This window comes from Ahaetulla prasina, chromosome 2, assembly GCF_028640845.1.
Source record: "Ahaetulla prasina isolate Xishuangbanna chromosome 2, ASM2864084v1, whole genome shotgun sequence".
Lineage (NCBI taxonomy): Eukaryota > Metazoa > Chordata > Lepidosauria > Squamata > Colubridae > Ahaetulla > Ahaetulla prasina.
The window spans coordinates 209,644,591-209,664,692 of NC_080540.1; the positions used below are offsets into that span (position 1 = coordinate 209,644,591).

Below are 20,102 nucleotides of genomic sequence, written 5' to 3' on the forward strand. Positions count from 1 at the left end.
AAAGTTGAAATATTCATCCTGTCCAACAGGAGCATAAATCATTCTTTCTCTCAAAGAAACTTCCATTTTAAAATAAAAGCCATGTAAAACAATGCTGTTGGGATGCTGAACATATTTAGGCAAAAGAAGAAAACAGATTTAGGCGAAATGGATAGCATAATGGTTAATTAATTAATTAATTAATTATTACAAAGAACATTTTTGAATTCTAAAGAAGTGTTGGCACCTAGAGAAGCTTTCATTGCCAGAATTAAAGAAGAATATGTAAATTAAATTACAAAATGAATATAACATACACCTGGTTCTGATTACATATTCAGCTTGCAAATTCCTTTGCACTACACACAACACATGTTTCAAGCAGTAGAAAGGAATATTTGTAGCTCAGGATTGAACTGTGGCGTCCTTAGTGCTCTCTGAGCTTGGTTGTTTCTTCCAGACATTTCATTACCTGATTAGGTAACATCATCAGTGCATCATCAGTCAGGTAATGAAATATCTGCAAGAAAGCAACCAAGCAACCAAGCTCCCAAAGCATCAAGGACTCCATATGCTTCAACTGCATGTGCATGCTATTTATCAGGAGGTTGCCATTTCTATTTCTGAGAGCTATGGACTCCTCAGCAGCCTTGGAACTAGTGATGGGTTGCTACCAGTTCACCCCGGGTCGGGCAAACTGGTAGTGGTAGTGGCAGGAGGCTCTGCCCACCCATTCGGACGTCATCAAATACGCTCTGTGCATGTGCAGAAGTGGGGCTCCTGCAACCAAGCGAACTGGTAGCAACCATACGTGAAACCCACCACTGCTTAGAACAGCTTCTTTCTGATATGTCTGATAAACAGGGATAGTGATGCTTGGGATAGTGAAAGCATATCCGGTTCACCTTGCAGAATTCCACCTCTATTGCTGACTGTAGAGACAAGAAAGCCGTTATAATTGGGGAACAGGTCCTCTTGTGTATATGTTCATCCATGCTGCATGAGGAAAAAAAGAAGGGTCTGTTTCTCACAGCCAAGCCTGGAAAGAAACTGAGCTACCAGTCACGATACAAGATTAGCCCAAGCCAACACGGACAATAGATAATGGGAAATATAATCCAAAATAATTGTAGAATGGATATTAGCCTATTTTAATATGTGCTTTGCTTCCTAGTAGCACTGTTTCCTTCCATACTAAATGGAAAGGGAACGAAGCCTTTATCTTCCTACTCAGTGGGAATGGGACATCTCACAGCAGTGGGCAAATGAATGGATCATGTACTTGCAAATAAGAACAGGAACAAAGTATTGAAGTATCAGTGGAAGAGCTGAACATGAATATAGTTGAGCAAGAGAAAACATATGCATGAATTATATTTAAACATAAACCTAATCCTCACCTGTGATCAGCTCCAATTGGGTCCCCTTAAGAGTGGCTTCCTGCCTATTCCTAATTTATAGGACTGCTGTAAATAATATCAAGTGCTATGTGTCAAGCACTTTGAACACTAATATTATATCAAACTAATTGATTCCAATGCTTTTGATATTTCAGAGTTTCTCACACCAAGATGGAGGTAAGTAGTTTGGTTTACTTTTATACTTGATATCTGCAACTATATATTATTATATGGGAGCATTTTATTTACTACTTTTTAACACATACTGTACATACATAAATACACACACACACACACACACACACACACACACACACACATTCATACATACATACATATATACTGGTCCCTTTCAGATGTATTGGGCTTCAACCTTCAGAACTCCAGGCCAGCATAGAATTGATATTGTAACTTGTAAGACTCTAGAGTTCTGAATTTACAAAGAGGCCATGATGCTCTATAACACATTTCTGCTGAGGTGCAAGTTAGGCTGTTAGTCATTAAAAACAGCATGAGTTTCATATCTTGAAAGGAGAATAAGAAGCTATCTGTACATCTCCAAAGGGGTAAATCACAACCGACTTCTAAAACTAGAGGAGGCTTGTTTAAAATAGCAAATAACAAACTGCTTGCCAAAAAAAGAGAGACATCATCACTCAACACATTGCTGTTATCAATTACTATTCAATAATGTGCTATGCCCAGGCATGTACCCTGAATTATGTCAGCTTTTATGGGAACAGTTTATTGGTTATATCATAATATATAAAGCTTTTTTACAGTATTTTTTAATCTGCATACTGAAACAGCAATAATAATGATATAACAACAATACTGCCTAGGTGCAATTTAATCATACAAATCACAGAGTTGCTTGAATATCCTTTTATTGTTAATGATACTAGCATGTTGAATTGTCCAGAGGTCATCTTGCATATAGGTAGTCCTTGACCTGTGACCACACCTGAGCCCAAAATTTCTGTTGCTAAGCAAGACAGTTGTTAAGTGAGTTTTACCCCATTTTACGACTTTGTCACAATTATTAAGTGAATCAGCGCAGTTATTAAGTTAGTAACACAGTTGTTAAGTAAATCTGGCTTTCTCAATGAAATGCTTGTTAGAAGTTTGCTGAGGTGATCATATGACCCAGGGACACTGTAATTGTCATAAATATGAACAAATTGTCAAGCATCCGAATTTTGATCACCTGACCCTGGGGATGCTGCGATGTTCATAAGTCACTTTTTTCAGCATCATTGTAAATTTGAACAGTCATTGAACAAACTTTTGTAAGTTGAGGACTATCTGTATATTGTTTTAAGAAAGAAAATTAATAACACAATAAATAGGCATGAGGTTGCAAGGCTCCTCCTCTAGAACTTTAGCACATTATCTATTCTGCCTGCCAGTTATTAATGAATTGTTTCTTCTATAACTAGCTCTTTTAAGGCAATTTAAAAATAATATCCCAAATTTAAAGATTCGCAAAAGACTCTCATGCAGACACCCCAGCATTTTTACAAAGAAGTTTGTCTGCTACACCACAGTAAAATCAGTACGTCTCTGTTATCATTATTTACATAGATTACATATAGAGTTATGCCCTGCAGCAAATTTATGAAGTGAAAGTACAAAAGAGCATCATTTGTGTGGAAAGAGGAACAATAAAATGAGAACTAGTCTAAACTGGAGTTGTAGCAAAAGGCCATGGAGTCTTACGATCAAGTTAATCATCTCCACCTGCGCTATCGGTGGCATGCCTGTTTGCTGTGGAGATTCTGAAAATTATTGTTTTAACCTTTCAGTCATGTCCAACTTTATGTTTGTTTTATGCATTTGCTTTTTTGGATACGTCATCCTTTAATAAATTTGTCTGGAGTGTATTTGTTACAATCAGTTTAAATTGCTCTCTTCTATTTATAGCTGGTGGCATAGCATTTAATTTTTCTCCTTTAAAACTCAATTAATTCCATCAGAAAAAAATGATAGAAATGATGGGGGGAAGAAACTTTTAAAGTGGCCATATAAACATCTTATTTAGATATTGGGATGAATTGAATTGTACATGGTGTACGGACTGCATATGATGACAGTTCGGAATCTAAAAATCAATGAAGAAAAAAAGGAATGCAACCATTTTTGATATAGCCATGATGTGTGCTGCAGATAAAGAATCATGGATTCCTTGGTCAAATCGGAAGAGTCCCTTTTTTTCAATCAGCACCCCCACTATCACATTCTTTAAAATAACGGAGCTGCTATCAAGCTTAGCGCCATTACGAGCAAAATTGTGAAGGACTAACCCTCCTCCCCAATTTCCCCCTGCGGTCACCATCACCCCATGTAGCTGAGGGTTTATGTGAACAACAAAAGAAAAACCAATACAGTTTTTCAACAGCCCTGTTTTTGCAGGGCCACTTGAGGGCTTATCTGTATCAGCAGCAGAAATAGAAGACTAATCTTCTGTTGACCTTTTCTTCTCTGTTCAAATGACATGGTTAACTAAAGCATTCAGTTTAAGGTTAAAATTGTTATTGACTAGGTTATATGACTTACTAATTTCCCCCTCATGGCTCAGTAATACTATGTTTCCCCCAAAAATAAGACCCTGTCTTATATTTTTTTGAACCCTGAAATAAGCGCTTAGCTTTATTGCCATGTGCTCAAAAGCCCGATTGGGCTTATTATCAGGGGATGTCTCATTTTGGGAGAAACAAGGTATGTGTTGGGCTAAGCTGATGGGGCTAATTTAGATGATCTTTGCTGGCTACTGCCCCATTTCTACACCCAATTCAAAATGCTTACTCTCAAATATAAACACTTTTATTCTTCCTACTGCCATATGACGTTACCGGTGTCATGGTCAGATCATTTTCTCCTCCGCCTAGACTTTCAGACCGCTACTCACCACCGCAGGGAGACGGAACCAATACGTTGGTTCCGTCCCAGGCGCCTGATGGACCCTGAGAGGTTCCAGACGGAGCTTGGGCCGTTTCCTGAGGATCTTGCCCACGGCACAACCGAAGAACTAGTTGTGGCCTGGGAACAGGCCGCGGCTGGGGCTTTGGACCGTGTCATGCCTTTGCGGCCTCTGACCCGGCGCAGATCTCAATTAGCTCCTTGGTTCTCTGAGGAGCTGAGAGAGATGAAACGCCGGAGAAGACGCCTAGAGAGCATTTGGAGGTCCAGCCGTTCCGAAGCTGATCGGACACTAATTAGGTCTTTTTCAAGGACCTACCTAGTGGCACTGAGGGTGGCGAGGCGCTCCTACGCTTCCTCCCTCATTGCGTCGGCAGATAACCGCCCGGCCGCCCTGTTTCGGGTAACCCGTTCCCTCCTTCACCAGGGGGAGCGGGATGACCTACAGGGGCGTGCCGAGGAGTTTAACGGTTATCTATCGATAAAATCGCTCAGCTCCGGGATAGCTTGGACCAAGATTGCGATGATCCGGATGAGATGACTGAGGCGTCTTGTTGATACCGTTTGGGATGAGTTCGATTCTGTGACTCCGAGGGCGTGGACAGGCTGCTGGGAGGCTGCATGCCACTACATGTTTACTGGACCCGTGCCTCCTGGCTGGTGCTGGCCACTCAGGAGGTGACACGAGGCTGGCTCAGGGATTATAAATGCTTCTTTGATGGAGGGGATCTTCCCCGCCGCCTTGAAAGAGGCGGTGGTGAGACCCCTCCTCAAGAAGCCTTCCCTAGACCCAGCTATTTTGGGTAATTACCGTCCAGTCTCCAACCTTCGCTTTATTGCGAAGGTTGTAGAGAGTGTGGTGGCGTGGCAGTTTCCTCAGTACCTGGAGGAAGCTGTCTATCTAGACCCGTTCCAGTCCGGCTTCCGGCCCGGGCACAGCACGGAGACAGCTTTGGTCGCATTGGTGGATGACCTCTGGAGGGCCAGGGACAGGGGTTGCTCCTCTGCCTTGGTCCTGTTAGATCTCTCATCGGCTTTTGATACCATCGACCATGGTATCTTGCTGCACCGGTTGGAGGGGTTGGGAGTGGGAGGCACCGTTTATCGGTGGTTCTCCTCCTATCTCTCAGACCGGTCGCAGACGGTGTTGACAGGAGGGCAGAGATCGACTGCGAGGCACCTCGCTTGTGGGGTGCCGCAGGGGTCGATTCTCTCGCCTCTCCTGTTCAACATCTATATGAAGCCGTTGGGTGAGGTCATCAGTGGCTTTGGGGTGAGCTATCATCTGTACGCTGATGATACTCAGCTGTACTTGTCCACCCCAGGCCACCCCAGCGAAGCTGTCGAAGTGCTGTCCCGTTGTTTGGAGGCCGTACGGGTCTGGATGGGGAGAAACAGACTCAGACTCAATCCATCCAAGATGGAGTGGCTGTGGGTGCCGGCATCTCGGTACAGTCAGCTGCAACCGCAGCTGACTGTTGGGGGTGAGTCATTGGCCCCGACGGAAAGGGTGCGCAACTTGGGCGTTCTCCTGGATGGACGGCTGTCGTTTGAAGACCATGTGGCTGCCGTCTCCAGGAGAGCTTTTTACCAGGTTCGCCTGGTTCGCCAGTTGCGCCCCTTTCTGGACCGGGATGCCTTATGCACGGTCACTCATGCTCTCGTCACCTCTCGCCTGGATTATTGCAATGCTCTCTACATGGGGCTACCCCTGAGGTGCACCCGGAGACTTCAGCTAGTCCAGAATGCAGCTGCGCGGGTGATTGAGGGAGCACCACATTGCTCCCGGGTAACACCACTCCTGCGCAGTCTGCACTGGCTACCTGTGGTCTTTCGGGTGCGCTTCAAGGTTCTGGTTACCACCTTTAAAGCGCTCCATGGCTTAGGGCCCGGGTACTTACGGGACCGCCTGCTGTCACCTTATGCCTCCCATCGACCCGTACGCTCTCACAGAGAGGGTCTTCTCAGGGTGCCGTCCGCCAAGCAATGCCGGCTGGCGGCCCCCAGGGGAAGGGCCTTCTCTGTTGGAGCTCCTACTCTCTGGAACGACCTTCCCCCCGGTTTGCGCCAAATATCTGACCTTCGGACCTTTCGTCGGGAATTAAAAACTTATTTATTCATCCAAGCGGTACTGGACTGATTTTTTTAGATTTTTTAAATTTCTAAATTTTAAATTTTAAATTTTTAAATTTTCTGTAATTTTATATGGGGTATTTTAGGTTGGTCAATTTGACGGTTTTAATTCGGCCACTATTGAATAGGTATTTTAAATTGATTTTTAACTTTGTATACTTATTGCTTTTTATCTTGGCTGTACACTGCCCTGAGTCCTTCGGGAGAAGGGCGGTATAAAAGTTTAATTAATTAATAAATAAATAAATAAATAAATATGATGCTAGCTAACCATTAAGAGCAGCCTTAAAAATCCTGCTCTGCCTTAACAATATATAAAGTTAGGAAAATGACAAGTTTCACCTTTTCTATAGTGCCATTCTATCTTTGAAACTGATTACCCATGTAGCAGAAGCAAGAAAATTCTGACAAACAAGCTAGATCCAACCTGCACAGACTTCTTACTCTGACGCAAACATAAAATAATGTACCAAAACTTTCTAGGTACAAACATCTGTTTGCTTCTAAACGTAACATTCAGAGAAGGGCAGGATATAAATTCAAATTAAAAAAACAACAACATTCAACTATGGCTATCTTAACTTGCAAATGTACCAACAGTCTCTGTTCAACAATGTTCAAATTATATTATTTACTATATTGATTTATAACGTTACTCAATAAACATTTAACCTGTATGATAGTTCACACCTTTATTAATCCACACCTTGAATATAATACCGTGTTTCCCCAAAAATAAGACCCTGTCTTATATTTTTTTGAACCCCGAAATAAGCACTTGGCCTTATTTTTGGGGAGGTCTTATTATTTTGGGGCGTGTGGAGCAAGATGGGGCTCCTCTTGCCATCTTACCTGATTTCCAGCTCTGCATTTAAATATATTCGGGGAGGGCTTATTTTCAGGGGGGTAGGCTTATTTTAGCGCATGCGCTTAAAAGCCCAGTTGGGCTTATTATCAGGGGATGTCTTATTTTCGGGGAAACAGGGTAAATAAGCATTGGTTTTTATGCCCTTGGGAAGATAACGCCCCATAAGAACCCCCTCCATTGTAGCATTTACTTGAGCAAACATACTGTACAGAGCACTTTACTGTTTCTCCATGTTTTACAAGGCAAATTACTGTTTGATCTATTTCATTTTCAGAGGTCATTGACCTGCTGACATGTGGAACCTCCTGACATGATTTCACACCCATATCACTAAAAAAGTCTGAGTCATCAGGTCTTTCTCTCTCCGGCTTCAGCTAGACTATTGAATGGCAATCAAAGCACACTGATTCTGCATTTTGCTGCTTTAATTCAGTTATCTGGCACAAAGCTTCTGATGTCTATTGTTTGGGATAATAAGTAGGGACACTGCTGCCTAAGCAATGAAGCCTCTGGGGTCTTATTTAACTGTATCTCCCATTCTTTGATAACTAGATGCAGTAAATTACATTTACTCCCAGATCCCTGAACTCACAACTCTCTATTCACAAGCAACAGAGGCTGTTCCTGGGAAAGACAGAACAAGCAGGGTAACTGGTAAGTCTCAAAAGAATTTGGTTTATTCTTTCAACAAGTCTGCTCTTTTAAAAAAGGAAAAGAAAAAACATGTTGGGCTATCTGGGTCTAGCAACCAGTTGTATTTTATAGAATAGGGAAATGACAGCTAGCTAATGATTTGGCAAACGCCACATCTAAACTTAAAGAGACTTATTGCATTTGTTCATAGGTTGAATGAGCTATTATAGAATTGTTTTGATTTGTTTTTCACAGTTGTTAATAGGCAGACAATAGAAAACCTAATACTGTTTAAAGATAAAAGCAGTAAGAGTATTTATGTTCACAAATAAATTTTTTGTCAAAAATTAATTCTAATTTTAAAGCAAATTAACTTACTTAATCTTGTTAACTGTTGCCTAATTTACTAATGACTTCAATTTTATTTCTCACTCATTCGCTCAGAATTAAATTTAACTTCAATGGCACTTATTCTCATATATCAGTCTACATTTCATTGGTTTCAATTATTTTTAATGGTTTGTTTGTAAAAAGCAGCATTTGCATTAAGTATTTCTGCCCTTATAAACACTTAGATGGGGGAGGACATTCTTTAAATTTGATAAAGTTATATATATTTTTTTATTTTGTCATAACAGTATATACAATCATCAACATAAACAATAATCCATCATGAGAGAAAAAGTATATATAAGTAAAAGTATAAGTAAAAGTATGCATATAATACTATAATGAAGAGAACAATAGGACAGGAACTGTAGGTACTTTTGTGCTCTTATGCACGCCCCTTAATATTATTTGAAACAGCTATTTATACATTCTCCATTTAGTGACTCCAGAAGCTGTTATTTAATTCTTTCCCCATTGGAAATACATTTGAGATAGAGGACCCAAATATATTTGTCTTAAGAGTGATTGCATATTTGAAAGTGTTGAAAATTAAAGGCGAACCAACCTCTCTACTAACAAATAGAATTGAGGAAGGGTCCCATTCTCATGAAACCTAAGTAGAATACTATTTAGTTACATAAGCTAATAAGCACAACTGTAGATTGACAGTCATACAAGCAAATCCAAACATTTTCTGAACCATACACTACTTGAATTCACAAAGATTGTGGATTTCAAATGCACCTGTCACTTTAGCAAATCAGGTATGAATATATGATTAAATATGTTTTTCAATATGAGAAGCACAGTGTTTACAAATATGTAACTGTTCAATCTCCCCCCCCCCCCAAAAATCCCACAAGCCCTTACTGGGATTCCATTATATATATTTATTTTTAGAGAGATTCTTATAGTTAGTCCTCATAGAATGAAATATGGACAAAGGGACTTCAATGCCATTGTTTCTAAGGGACCACCTTCAAGGAACATCTCAATTGTGTGCTTGTGCCATGAATTGTTATTTTTCTTTTCTGCCTGTATATTGTGCCTGGATCCCATCTTATTTTTTGTTTGTTGTGGTTTGTCATATATTATTTTTGTACTGCCCACAGTCAGTTGAAATCAGGCAGTGCCCAAATTTACATAAATAAATACATGGTATCCCATTAAGTCAAGATGCTAAGCACCAAAAGTGCTATTTGCTCTCTTCATTCCCAGTATTAAAAGTATAGTAGTAACGCAGAAAAAAACTATTAATCTTCTCTTTTATGCCACTCAAAAATTCAAGTGTTAAAGATGGCATAATTCTCCTTCACAGAACTCGAGAGGAGAGTGAAGTACTCAAATAAAAAAGCAATCCAAAATTGCTTACTTCAGGAATATTTCATGATGTACAACCATTCCAAAAATTATACAAAGGAAAATAAGTCATATTTTCCTCACGTTATCTCCAAAGCGTAGATATAAGTGTGCCCAGCAAACTTCAAATAGATGAGATCTCTATATAAAACTGCTACTATTGAGGGATCCTTGGTTCTCTCTGAGCTTGGTTGTTTTCTTGAAGACATTTCATTATCCAAATTAGATAACATCATCAGTGCCATCTGCCAGAAAACTGCCAAGCTCAGACAGCATCAAGGACCCTTCATGTCAACCCTGAGCTACAAATATTCTCCTTTATTGGTACTGCTACTATTCTTTGTGTTCACTTTAGCTTAAAAAGATCTTGCAAACTTATAGGCCCTTATTAGAGCTTTTCCCTATGAATATATGCTTGCTTGTTTGATTATATAGTTCATCTGTGAGTGAGTGAATGAATGAATGAGTGAACAATCTTTGTGATATATAGATAACAGGCCTAAGAATATATAGCATGAATTAAGCCCTAGTGAACTCAATGGGTTTTCTGAATTGAACACACATGCATTACAGTAATAGGATAACAACATTAGTATTTGGAATATGATCGTTGTGTATAAAATATGAAAATATTTAAAATAAATTAAACATGCAAATGGTCAGGTGACTCAGTACGTTATATCAACAGAATCCACATAATGAAGCTCTGGTCCCCACAATGCAAAGACTGGGTTTTTTTATAATCAGCTGTTGAAAACAAGCAACAGTGGATATCTGCCTTTGTCATTTAGAGCCAGTGTTGTTTATGCTGATTGGCAGATACGCAGGTAGCAATCCACCAAGACATCTGGAAGTACAAAGTTATATATATCTGCATTAGAATTTTGGTGTGATATAGCAAAACAATTTACAGAGATAGGCAGACCACTTTCTACACAGATCAGGAAAGCGACAAAACATCAGTAGATTATTTGGGAGCGGGAAGGGGAACATTTGGTTGACATTTGTAATATCTCTGTAAACCTCCTTCCAATTGCTTCTGTTACCTTTATCAAGGTCTTCATTTTTTTCTAATACATTACTTAAGCATTAATATAATACTATTATATTATATTATACTAATAATACTATTAATTAATAGTATTTTCTGATTAAGAGTTGAGTTGAAATTTTGAGACCAATTAATAGCTTTTAAAAGCTTTGAGGGATCACCAGCTGAGGGATTACCATCAACTGACTGTTGATATCCCTGTATTACATGGAAAATGTATTGACTAAAAGTTTGCATGCAATGTTACACTCATGGGCCAAAATCAGAAAAATTACAAAATTTTGTCTATAAATGAGAAATTTATAGATAAGATTGATTGTGGTATTAGTTTTAAACTATTCCCTTCCACATTCCTCCCAGTAACGTTTCTATATACTTTGGGATAAGTATTGCCATCGTTTGATAAACATGGTAATGAGAAGTAATTTGCATGTGTGAATGACCCATCACAAATGGAGGTAGTCCTTTATTTACAGCCGCAATTGAGCCCAAAGTTTCTCCTGCTATGCGAAACTGATGCTACCCTGTTTCCCCAAAAATAAGACATCCCTTGATAATAAGCCCAATCAGCCTTTGAGCACAGGCCCTAAAATAAGGCTCCCCCCAAAAATAAGCCCTCCCTGAAAATATTTAAACGCAGAGCTGGAAATCAGGTAAGACGGCAGGAGGAGCCCCATCTTGCTCCACGCATCCTAAAATAATAAGACCTCCCCAAAAAATAAGTCCAAGTGTTTATTTTGGAGTTCAAAAAATGTAAGACAAGGTCTTATTTTCAGGGAAACACAGTAAGTGAAATTTTCCCCATTTTACTACCTTTCTTGCCACATTTGTTAACTGAATCACTGCAGTTGTAAAATTAGTAACATGGTTGCTAAGGGAATCGGGCTTCCCCGTTGACTTTGCTTGTCAGAAGGTCGCAAAAGGTTATCACATGATCCTGGGACACTGCAACCGTCATAAATATGAGTCAGTTGTCATGAATTTTGATCATGTAACCATGGAGATGCTGCAATGTCTGTCAGTGTGAAAAATGGTCATGTCACTTTTTTCATTGATGAACTAACTTCAAAAAGTCACTAAATGAACTGTTGTAAGTTGAGGACTATCTGTATATCATCACAGAGAAGGACAACATAATAACAGTACTTTCCAAGAGTTTTGGAAGACTTTTTTTCTAGTTACTACATGCGATATGATCGCATCTACTGTATTGCAGAGCTATATGTAGTCATTCAGTGAGAAATTAAATGGCACATGCATCTATGAAGCAGATCACACTCAAATGAGAAAGTAGAAGATTATGGCCTGCGTAATGATCAATAGCACTAAAAGGCTTAATTAAGACTCTACTATTCCTGGATTTTCCATTTCTGCTTTTTCTGTTTCCTCTAAGCATTCATGTTGCTTTTAAAGCTAGGTGAATTGGAGTAAATATGAAACCCAAGATGCTTTTTAAAAAAAAAAATAGATGATAAAGAAATCCCCTCCCTTTTGGGGAAGCCTGGAATGGGAAAAGTAACCAAAACTTAACTGGAAGTATTTATAAGAGGAACAATAGAAGCCCCAGGGAGTCGATATAGGTACCCTGCTCAGTTTTGTTAAGTTGCCCAAAAAGAAACATTTCAGGAAGGTTTGCATTATTTTCTATACTTGCATCTCTTTTTTGTTTGTTTGTTTCTGCTGGTGATGGGATAAATAAATAACACTGAAGCTTTCACCACTGAAAAGTTCACTTGAACTGCTCTTCTTGCTTCTGAGAGTGTGCTAGGGTACAGTAATCCCTCACTTTCAAGCATATCTTTGCGACCAAGGAGACTAAACAATTGCTTTGTTAATTACAGCCCTATTTCTTAGAAAACTGACTTCTTTAATTCCACATTCTGTGGCATTTCTATAGACTTGCAGGATCAGTGCCTGTGCTGAACTTCAATAATGATGCATACATCAGGGTATTTAATTTATATTTCCTGTCCCTTCCTCTTGGTGATGCTATATATTGTGGATGTAACAAAATGCTTCTAAGTTGTGCAGAAACGCCCCCTGAAGTAGAAATTCAAGTGATTTTTTTTTTACTCTGCTTCACTTCTGAAGGAAATATTTGGCCAGTATAAGAGGACCTCTCCAGGTTGTTAAATATCCCCATGTAACATTACTGTTATATGTCCTATTTCCCTAGTGTGGGCAATCAGAATTTGGACGATGACCATATTTACTATGTGAACTAATTCAATAACATAGACATTATGATAGACCTGATTGTTTGTCACCCCCCCAGTACAGAAAATATTAGAAAGTTATCTATTCACTAGAAAAGGTCTGTCTAGTACTAGTTGCATCAACCTTTGTTAAGATAACAACTGCTTGACTTCACAGTTTGCATCTCTAACATAGGCTGCTTGGCATTTTAGGGCACAACTTCTTTGGGTATATAGTTGTCTGCTTGTCTGTTTGGCAATTAACCATTCACATGCTTCTTGCTGTTGTAACAAACACTTCCTCTCTTGTTTCCATTCAAGCTTTGTACAGCATGGAAATTAATGTGGAGAAAGACAAACAAACTGGAGAGACCAAGATTCTCTCTACGTCCCCCATTGGCCCCGAGGCTGCCCGTCAGAGAGGAATCAAAGTCTATGATGATGGTACCAAAGTAGTCTATGAGATGCATTCTGGAGGCACGGTGGTAGAAAACGGAGTACATAAATTAAGCTCAAAGGATGTAGATGAACTTATTCAGAAAGCAGGGCAATCAAGCGTAAAAGGAGGGGCTATATCAATAGTGGATGGAAACCTCAGCCACATGAAGGAACAAATTCTTTTTAAGGAAGCAAAACTAGAGATGGTGCACAAATCCGGCAAAAGACTTTCTGGGAACCCTCCACACCAAGCAAAACTTTCTGGGGACGAAATCCCAGAAGCCAGTTCAGATCACCCGGTAACAATGATATTTATGGGTTATCAAAATATTGATGATGAAGACGAGACCAAAAAGGTATTGGGCTATGATGAGACAATCAAGGCCGAACTGGTCCTTATTGACGAAGATGATGAAAAATCATTACGTGAGAAGACAGTGACTGATGTGTCGACCATGGATGGAAATGCTGCGGAGTTAGTTTCTGGGAGGCCCTTGTCAGACACAACAGAGCCCTCTTCACCAGAGGGAAAAGAAGAAAGTTTACCAATGGAGAAAGTCCCAGGTACAGAAAAGAAAAAGCGCTGTCAGTGCTGTATTGTCATGTGACCATCTTCCTTCCTTCCTCCTCCTCCTTCTTCTTCCGAGCAGCTCGTGCTCCATCACTCCCTTAGACCTCACTGTATTTTTCTAACTGCAGTACTGTGAACTGGAAGTGACTGCCTCCATTGCCTTGCAGTTGGTTTGCTCTGATTTTTCTAACTTGTCAAGGGAGATGAGTACAGACGTCTCACCAAATGCACTCTTTTAGGATTATTTTTAGAGGGTGAGAACAAAAACAGCGAACAAAGTGCTGTTCTATTTGAAAGATCTCTCTATATCAATATAAATATATAATATATGAATATGCATAGTTGAATATGTGTAATATGCATATTTATGTATTGCATATATTTATTAGACTTATAAACGTATATGAAGAATTTTACTTTATATAACTAGCAGGTATGATCAACCTCCAAGGTTTTACAGGATTCCTAAGTTTCACATATATGTGAGCCTTAAACTGCATTTTAATGTTGTACGTTTTTTAAGAAACAGGTTTTATTTTTTACTGGGGTAAGGGAAAGACATTTGATCATGTTGTTTGAGATCCTAATATTTGAATTTTTCTTCCCCAAAGAAAGACTTTGTTCTAATTTGGGAAGCTGTTTAGTAAGACTTTTTCCCATATAAGCCCCAATAAAACCGGTCTTGCGGACAATGTACAATGGGATCAACCCAACTAGCATCATGTTGACTGGAACCTTCATTTGTTTTGCTCAAGTTTCAGATGGGCTCTTCTACAAGGGTCATTGAAAGGAATGCATTTTGCACAGTCTCCGTGCTTAGCGTTCCCATATAGTTGGCTTCAATGAGGCTTGTATGCATGCAAGTGTGGATCAGAATTCAGTTGTGACATATTTTGCAACACTGAAAATACCACACTGATTTCACTACTGACTGGTATGGCTAAAAATAATTGAATAGTTGGCTAGGGAACTGATGATTTAGGGTTTTGTTATCATTGTTTTAGTTTGGCCTTATTTAAATCTTCTAGTTTTCAATATTGTGCTTATGTCCCATCTCCCTACAGTCGAACTAAAATGAGTATGCCATGAAAATGGGTCCAGAATTGCCAGGATTAAATTATTGTCACTGATTTTACTTGTTTGCCTTTCAGTAACAGTGCCTACTTATGTATATGGTCTGCTTGTCGGAACTGTGATATGTAAAAGATGATTTTGTGGTTTATATAAAATATGTATCCATAATGGTTGTCTTATGATCAAATTTCCCAAAAAGAAAAAAAAAAGAGAGCCACTTTTTCCTCAAGAATAAGAAGGCCCCAGTTCTCAAAGTCTCTTTAGAGGTTGTTATATTTGCTTCCCAGAGAACAGAAAATCAGAGTAGAAAAGCTAGCATTTTTATAATAGGTAAGCACCATATGAACTATCATTATCTTCCAGTGTCTCCTTCAGATAAAGTAAAAATCCCAGTGGGAATCTTAGCCTCATATTAGCATCACCAGAATCACTTTCTATGTCCTTCTGCTTGAGTGTTTGGTTACTAAGGGCTCGTCCGATGGCCTGTGTTCCCATTCTTGACAATACAAAAAGGCCAGCACCCACAACATACTTCATACCACATGGCAATTAAGCCAGTAGTATTGCTGCCTTCTTAGAAAATAGTGTGGATTACTTTTAGGTTAGTGATTGGCTCTTCGAAGGCTGGGGAAAAACAGTTCTATAATACCTGTTCTTTAAATTCTAAGGAGGATAAAGAGAATTAATTACATTTTTCTCCAGGTAAAAGTTACTTCCACAACCAGTAAGTTTGAAGTGACACCCCATCCCACCCCACCTTATGCCTGCTTCTTATCCTCCTTGCCAGCTCTCACCCTGATTTGTTTGCGTTGCTCATGGCACCTCATTCCGCCAATTAGAGAATTGCCTCTTTCAAGGTGGCAAACAAGCTTCAATAGTTTTGATATTGAGTGCATACGTACTTAAGTTGTTATTCAAAGTTTCTGCCACTAGATTTATCCTCTAACTTTTGCACAGGAGTCTGCCAAAATGAAGACTGTGACAACCCATGGGATAAATGAGAGGTCTGCGTCCCAAATTAGATTGCATTCACAGGAGAAGGATGTGATTCTACTCTTTTCAGGAAACCTCAGGCCTACAAAATAAAAATGCATTGGGCAAGGCATTGCTGGTACAACTGGGGAGTGGGGAAGCAGAGTCTGCCCTCATGCACAACAAAATAACAATCCCTCTGTAGTGCAGGAGTCTCCAACCTTGGCAACTTTAAAACTTGTGGACTTCAACTCCCAGAATTCAGCAAAGCTGGCTGAGGGATTCTGGGAGTTGAAGTCCACAAGTCTTAAAGTTGCCAAGGTTGGAGACCCCTGCTGTAGTGAATCTTTGATTAAAAAAAACAAAATCCACTCTCTACAATTATTGCTGTCAAAAAGCCAGCACAGTAAATCATAAATGGATGTGTTTTCAAAACCTGATGGTATTTCCTAAGCATCTTTATTTCTGTTTTGCAGTAGCAATATTTATTCCCTCAAAGACCTGCATTCAGTTTAACATGCAATCAATGTTCCCATGTCCAAGCCTACCCCCCTAAAGAAAAATATGTGCCATCACAGTGAGGTATGGTCTCTCTGTCAACCACAACAAAAAGAGCCTAGCCAGCCATCCAGATGGGAGAAAGGAGCCCTTCGGTTTCTAGCAGTTGCCAAACTCCAAAGGCTCCTCCTCCATGTTTAAATGAATGTGTATGTGGGAGGCTTAAGACTAAGATAGCAAACAAAATACTTCCTTCAGGAACCTTAGATCAGCTTCAACCAGACTCAGTAATAGGCTCATAACAAGATGGAGGATTTATTGTGAGGACATGTCCTCAGCAAATGGTTAGTGGGGCATCCTTGTATCGAGATGTAGATGAGCTCTAAGTGTTAAGAGTAGGAAATTATGATTGACCACAAGAAATATAAATTTCTTGCAAAACAGTCTTTGTTTGCTTAAAGTTCATCAAATTAGTTTTCATGTTCATCTTGTAGAAAGATTCTGCACATCATAAGTACCCATATAATTTAAACATTGCTTCTTTACTTGCTTTGTCTCATTACACCTACTGAAACTTTGAGATATTTTTACCCAGGATTGTCCCCGGGAAGAAATGAAAAACACAGTTTCAGGGTAACAAGAGATTCCCTTTTGCCTTCTCGGTGTGAGCTGAATATACAGCCATTCTCTGACTATGAAATATATTCTAATCATGAGTAAAAATATCTCAAAGCTATGATCAAAGAATCTGTAGTCTTTCAGAGATTGCTGACTTCCAGTTTTCATCAGCCCCATCGGCATCTCCTACCACATCAAGTTCGGGAATGAATGGATATAGCCACAGTTGTACCATTCCTGCTCTTAATGCTACAAGCCGCATGCCAGGTTCTTTGGAAATGCAACCTTCCCTTTTCATCAAGAGCACTATATGGTCATTCACTTTCTCCCCAGAGGGAAAGGAGCAGGAGAATGCTGAAGCCTGAGGCATGTTGCTGCTCTCTTTTGGGAAAGATTTAAGTAGGCTCATTGTCTCAAGCAAGCCTTTCAGTAAAGTTGTGGTAAAACATGCTAATTTATTTTTTCCAGTCTGTGTGCACATCTCTCATTTGAAGCCTTCTGTGGTTTTGAGTTCTGAGATACTTTTCCTAGATTTTTAATATCTAGTTGGTGTGACCCACCTCCAAATTTTTGAGGGATTCCATTAGCATCTGCAATAGAAATTTTGGATTGCCACAGGTTATAAGAGCCTCACTGAGGGTTGTTGTTTTTTCTTTTCTTAAAGTGTCAAACAGAAAGAGGCATCGGCTGATAGAAAATAATGATTCCTTGGTAATAGGAAGCCTTCCAATGATCTGAGTCCTATTGGTATTTCTTCTGACAATTAGCTGTATCCATAAAATTTACAAAAGATTATAAGTGAAAATTTCTAATGGCATCAAAATCATTTCAACTAAGGAAGAATTTCATGAATCTTATAGAAACATACTAAACCAGCGTTAATCTTGCTGAAGAAAGAGGTTGTCTCCTAATATGTATCTATTCTCTCTCAGGTGGTGCTTTATTGTATTAACTCTTAAGTTTTAAATGTCATGTTGAACAACCATTATCCTCTGAGCTCTTTTCTTTCTGTGCCATTAAGAAAGATATCGCTGCCTGGTAATTTTTAAGTGAGGAATACCAACAATCTCCAGTGAGCAAAACCACATCCCAATCTTAAAACCATTTATTTGGAATTAATGTTGAACTTGAGTTCAGTTGAACATTGTTATGTACAAGCATTTCAGAATCATAGACTTAAAAAGATAGAGCAGTCCACCAAAAGATAAATTCTCTCATTAAAACTTTTTCCATTAAAAATTGTTTTAAAGCCACTTTAAAGTACTTGTTTAGTGACCACAGTTGTGACCAGCAACTTAGTCATTCAACGAAGCTGTCACTGTGTGAAACTGCAAGTCTGCGTATGAGCTTACTTCAGTTTTTTGTTTGTTTTACAGACCTGCAAACTAAACTAAATGAAGCAGTTGCTAAATAAGGACCACCTGTACTCCATACACAAATCATAAAATAAAACAAAACAAATCAGACAAACTAATAAAAATAAACTTAAAGTTGCACAATTAGTGGTAATGTAATACTACACATTTCTATAGATAAATTAGGAAAATTAGAGGAATAACATTACTTTTCCACAAACAGTCACAGACCAATTAATATTTTCTTACAAAATCCTATATTTGAGAATACATTATTAAGGGTTATTATTTCATTATTTATTTTTATATTCATTTGATTGGCAATCTCGATTTTTGCAATACTATATTTAATCTTCCTTCGTGCAATATCCTTCACCTCATCTTTCAAGTTATTCAATAAACATTTAGTGAAAATTTGAAAAAAGTGATAATCATCTACAATTCCTGTTAACATTTTTGCTAGGTAATAGAGGGCAGAGCAAAGGTTAAAGGTTAGAAGTAGAGCACAAATATAGCACTTTTTCTGATAGAGCAGAATATATTTGATTTTTGATTATCTTTAATAAATGGTCAGCATTCCACATGTATTCATACATACCATTAAAGTTAAATTTCACATGTAATCTAAAATGGAGGTTATCTTATTGTTGAACGCTTATTTCCTCTCAAGTACAACAAACTGCTGAATAGAACAGTACTGATTCTAATGCCTTTAAACAAATATATATTTCACTGATATCAACAAATAAATCTTGAGCAATGTAAATACTGATTAATTTTCTTTCAAAGATTTTTAGGACAACCTCTTGATTTTTTATATTATTATTGACTGGCTTTTCCTCATGATCCCGGATTCAAATCCAGCTAACTTAACTGGTTAAATTAGCTGGACTTGAATCTGGGATCATCAGGAAAAAAATACACCTGCCCTCAGTCCTAATGATTTCAACAGGAACGAACATTATAATGTTCATTATGCCTAATGAAATCTACAGTCCAGAACAATTAAAATATAAAACATTACATAGAGATAGGCTATAATTCAAACTTCTACAAGGATCCAAGCAGCTTTGTACACCTGGGTCCTCATATCATCAGTACTGAAACCCTAACTGTTGTTCCAATAAATTTGGAAGATGTCAAGACGGAAAAGGTCAATCTGAGGGGCTGGCATTAAAATTCAAAAAAGTCAATAATGTTTTGAAAGTATATTTGGAGACTATTTTTTGTTTCCAGGAATAAAATAATTCTGGAAAACTACAAGTATATAAAAGCAATTAATTCAGAGAGAGTCTTCCTGTGGAATTTTCTAAGGATTGGCACATTCTAGATTACATGTGTATCATTTTAATAACGCTCTACAGCTCTACCAATTCCCTCTAAATAACTGGGAATTGTAGGGTTGTATCCACAGTTGCATTCAAAAAAGCTAGGTTTCAGTTGCAGGTCTCTCTGGACAACTCAATACATCCTTTCAAAAAAAAAATATGGCTTTTTAATTTTTTTCCAGGATTGTATCTTTGTAATTCCAGCACAGAGAACTATTTTAAACAATAAATACAAACAGACATGGTCTAGATTCATGACAGTTTGGCACAATAACTATTTAGCCTTAACTTTTGTAAAAATGGAAAGGGGGAAAAAATCTT

General features: G+C 38.6%; 1 protein-coding gene across 7 annotated transcripts in view; it reads left to right on the top strand.

Moving 5' to 3' along the window:
• The window catches only part of PALM2AKAP2 (PALM2 and AKAP2 fusion), a 310,829-nt gene that overhangs the window by 157,717 nt on the left and 133,010 nt on the right, over window positions 1-20,102 (top strand). For 5 of the 7 annotated variants that reach the window (XM_058173903.1, XM_058173905.1, XM_058173907.1 and 2 more), the window contains 3 exons: window positions 1,535-1,556; window positions 7,852-7,953; window positions 13,249-13,929. In XM_058173903.1, the coding sequence (XP_058029886.1) occupies window positions 1,535-1,556; window positions 7,852-7,953; window positions 13,249-13,929 (805 nt within the window). The remainder of the gene's footprint in view (window positions 1-1,534; window positions 1,557-7,851; window positions 7,954-13,248; window positions 13,930-20,102) is intronic. The other 2 variants (XM_058173908.1, XM_058173909.1) reach the window with 2 other exon arrangements.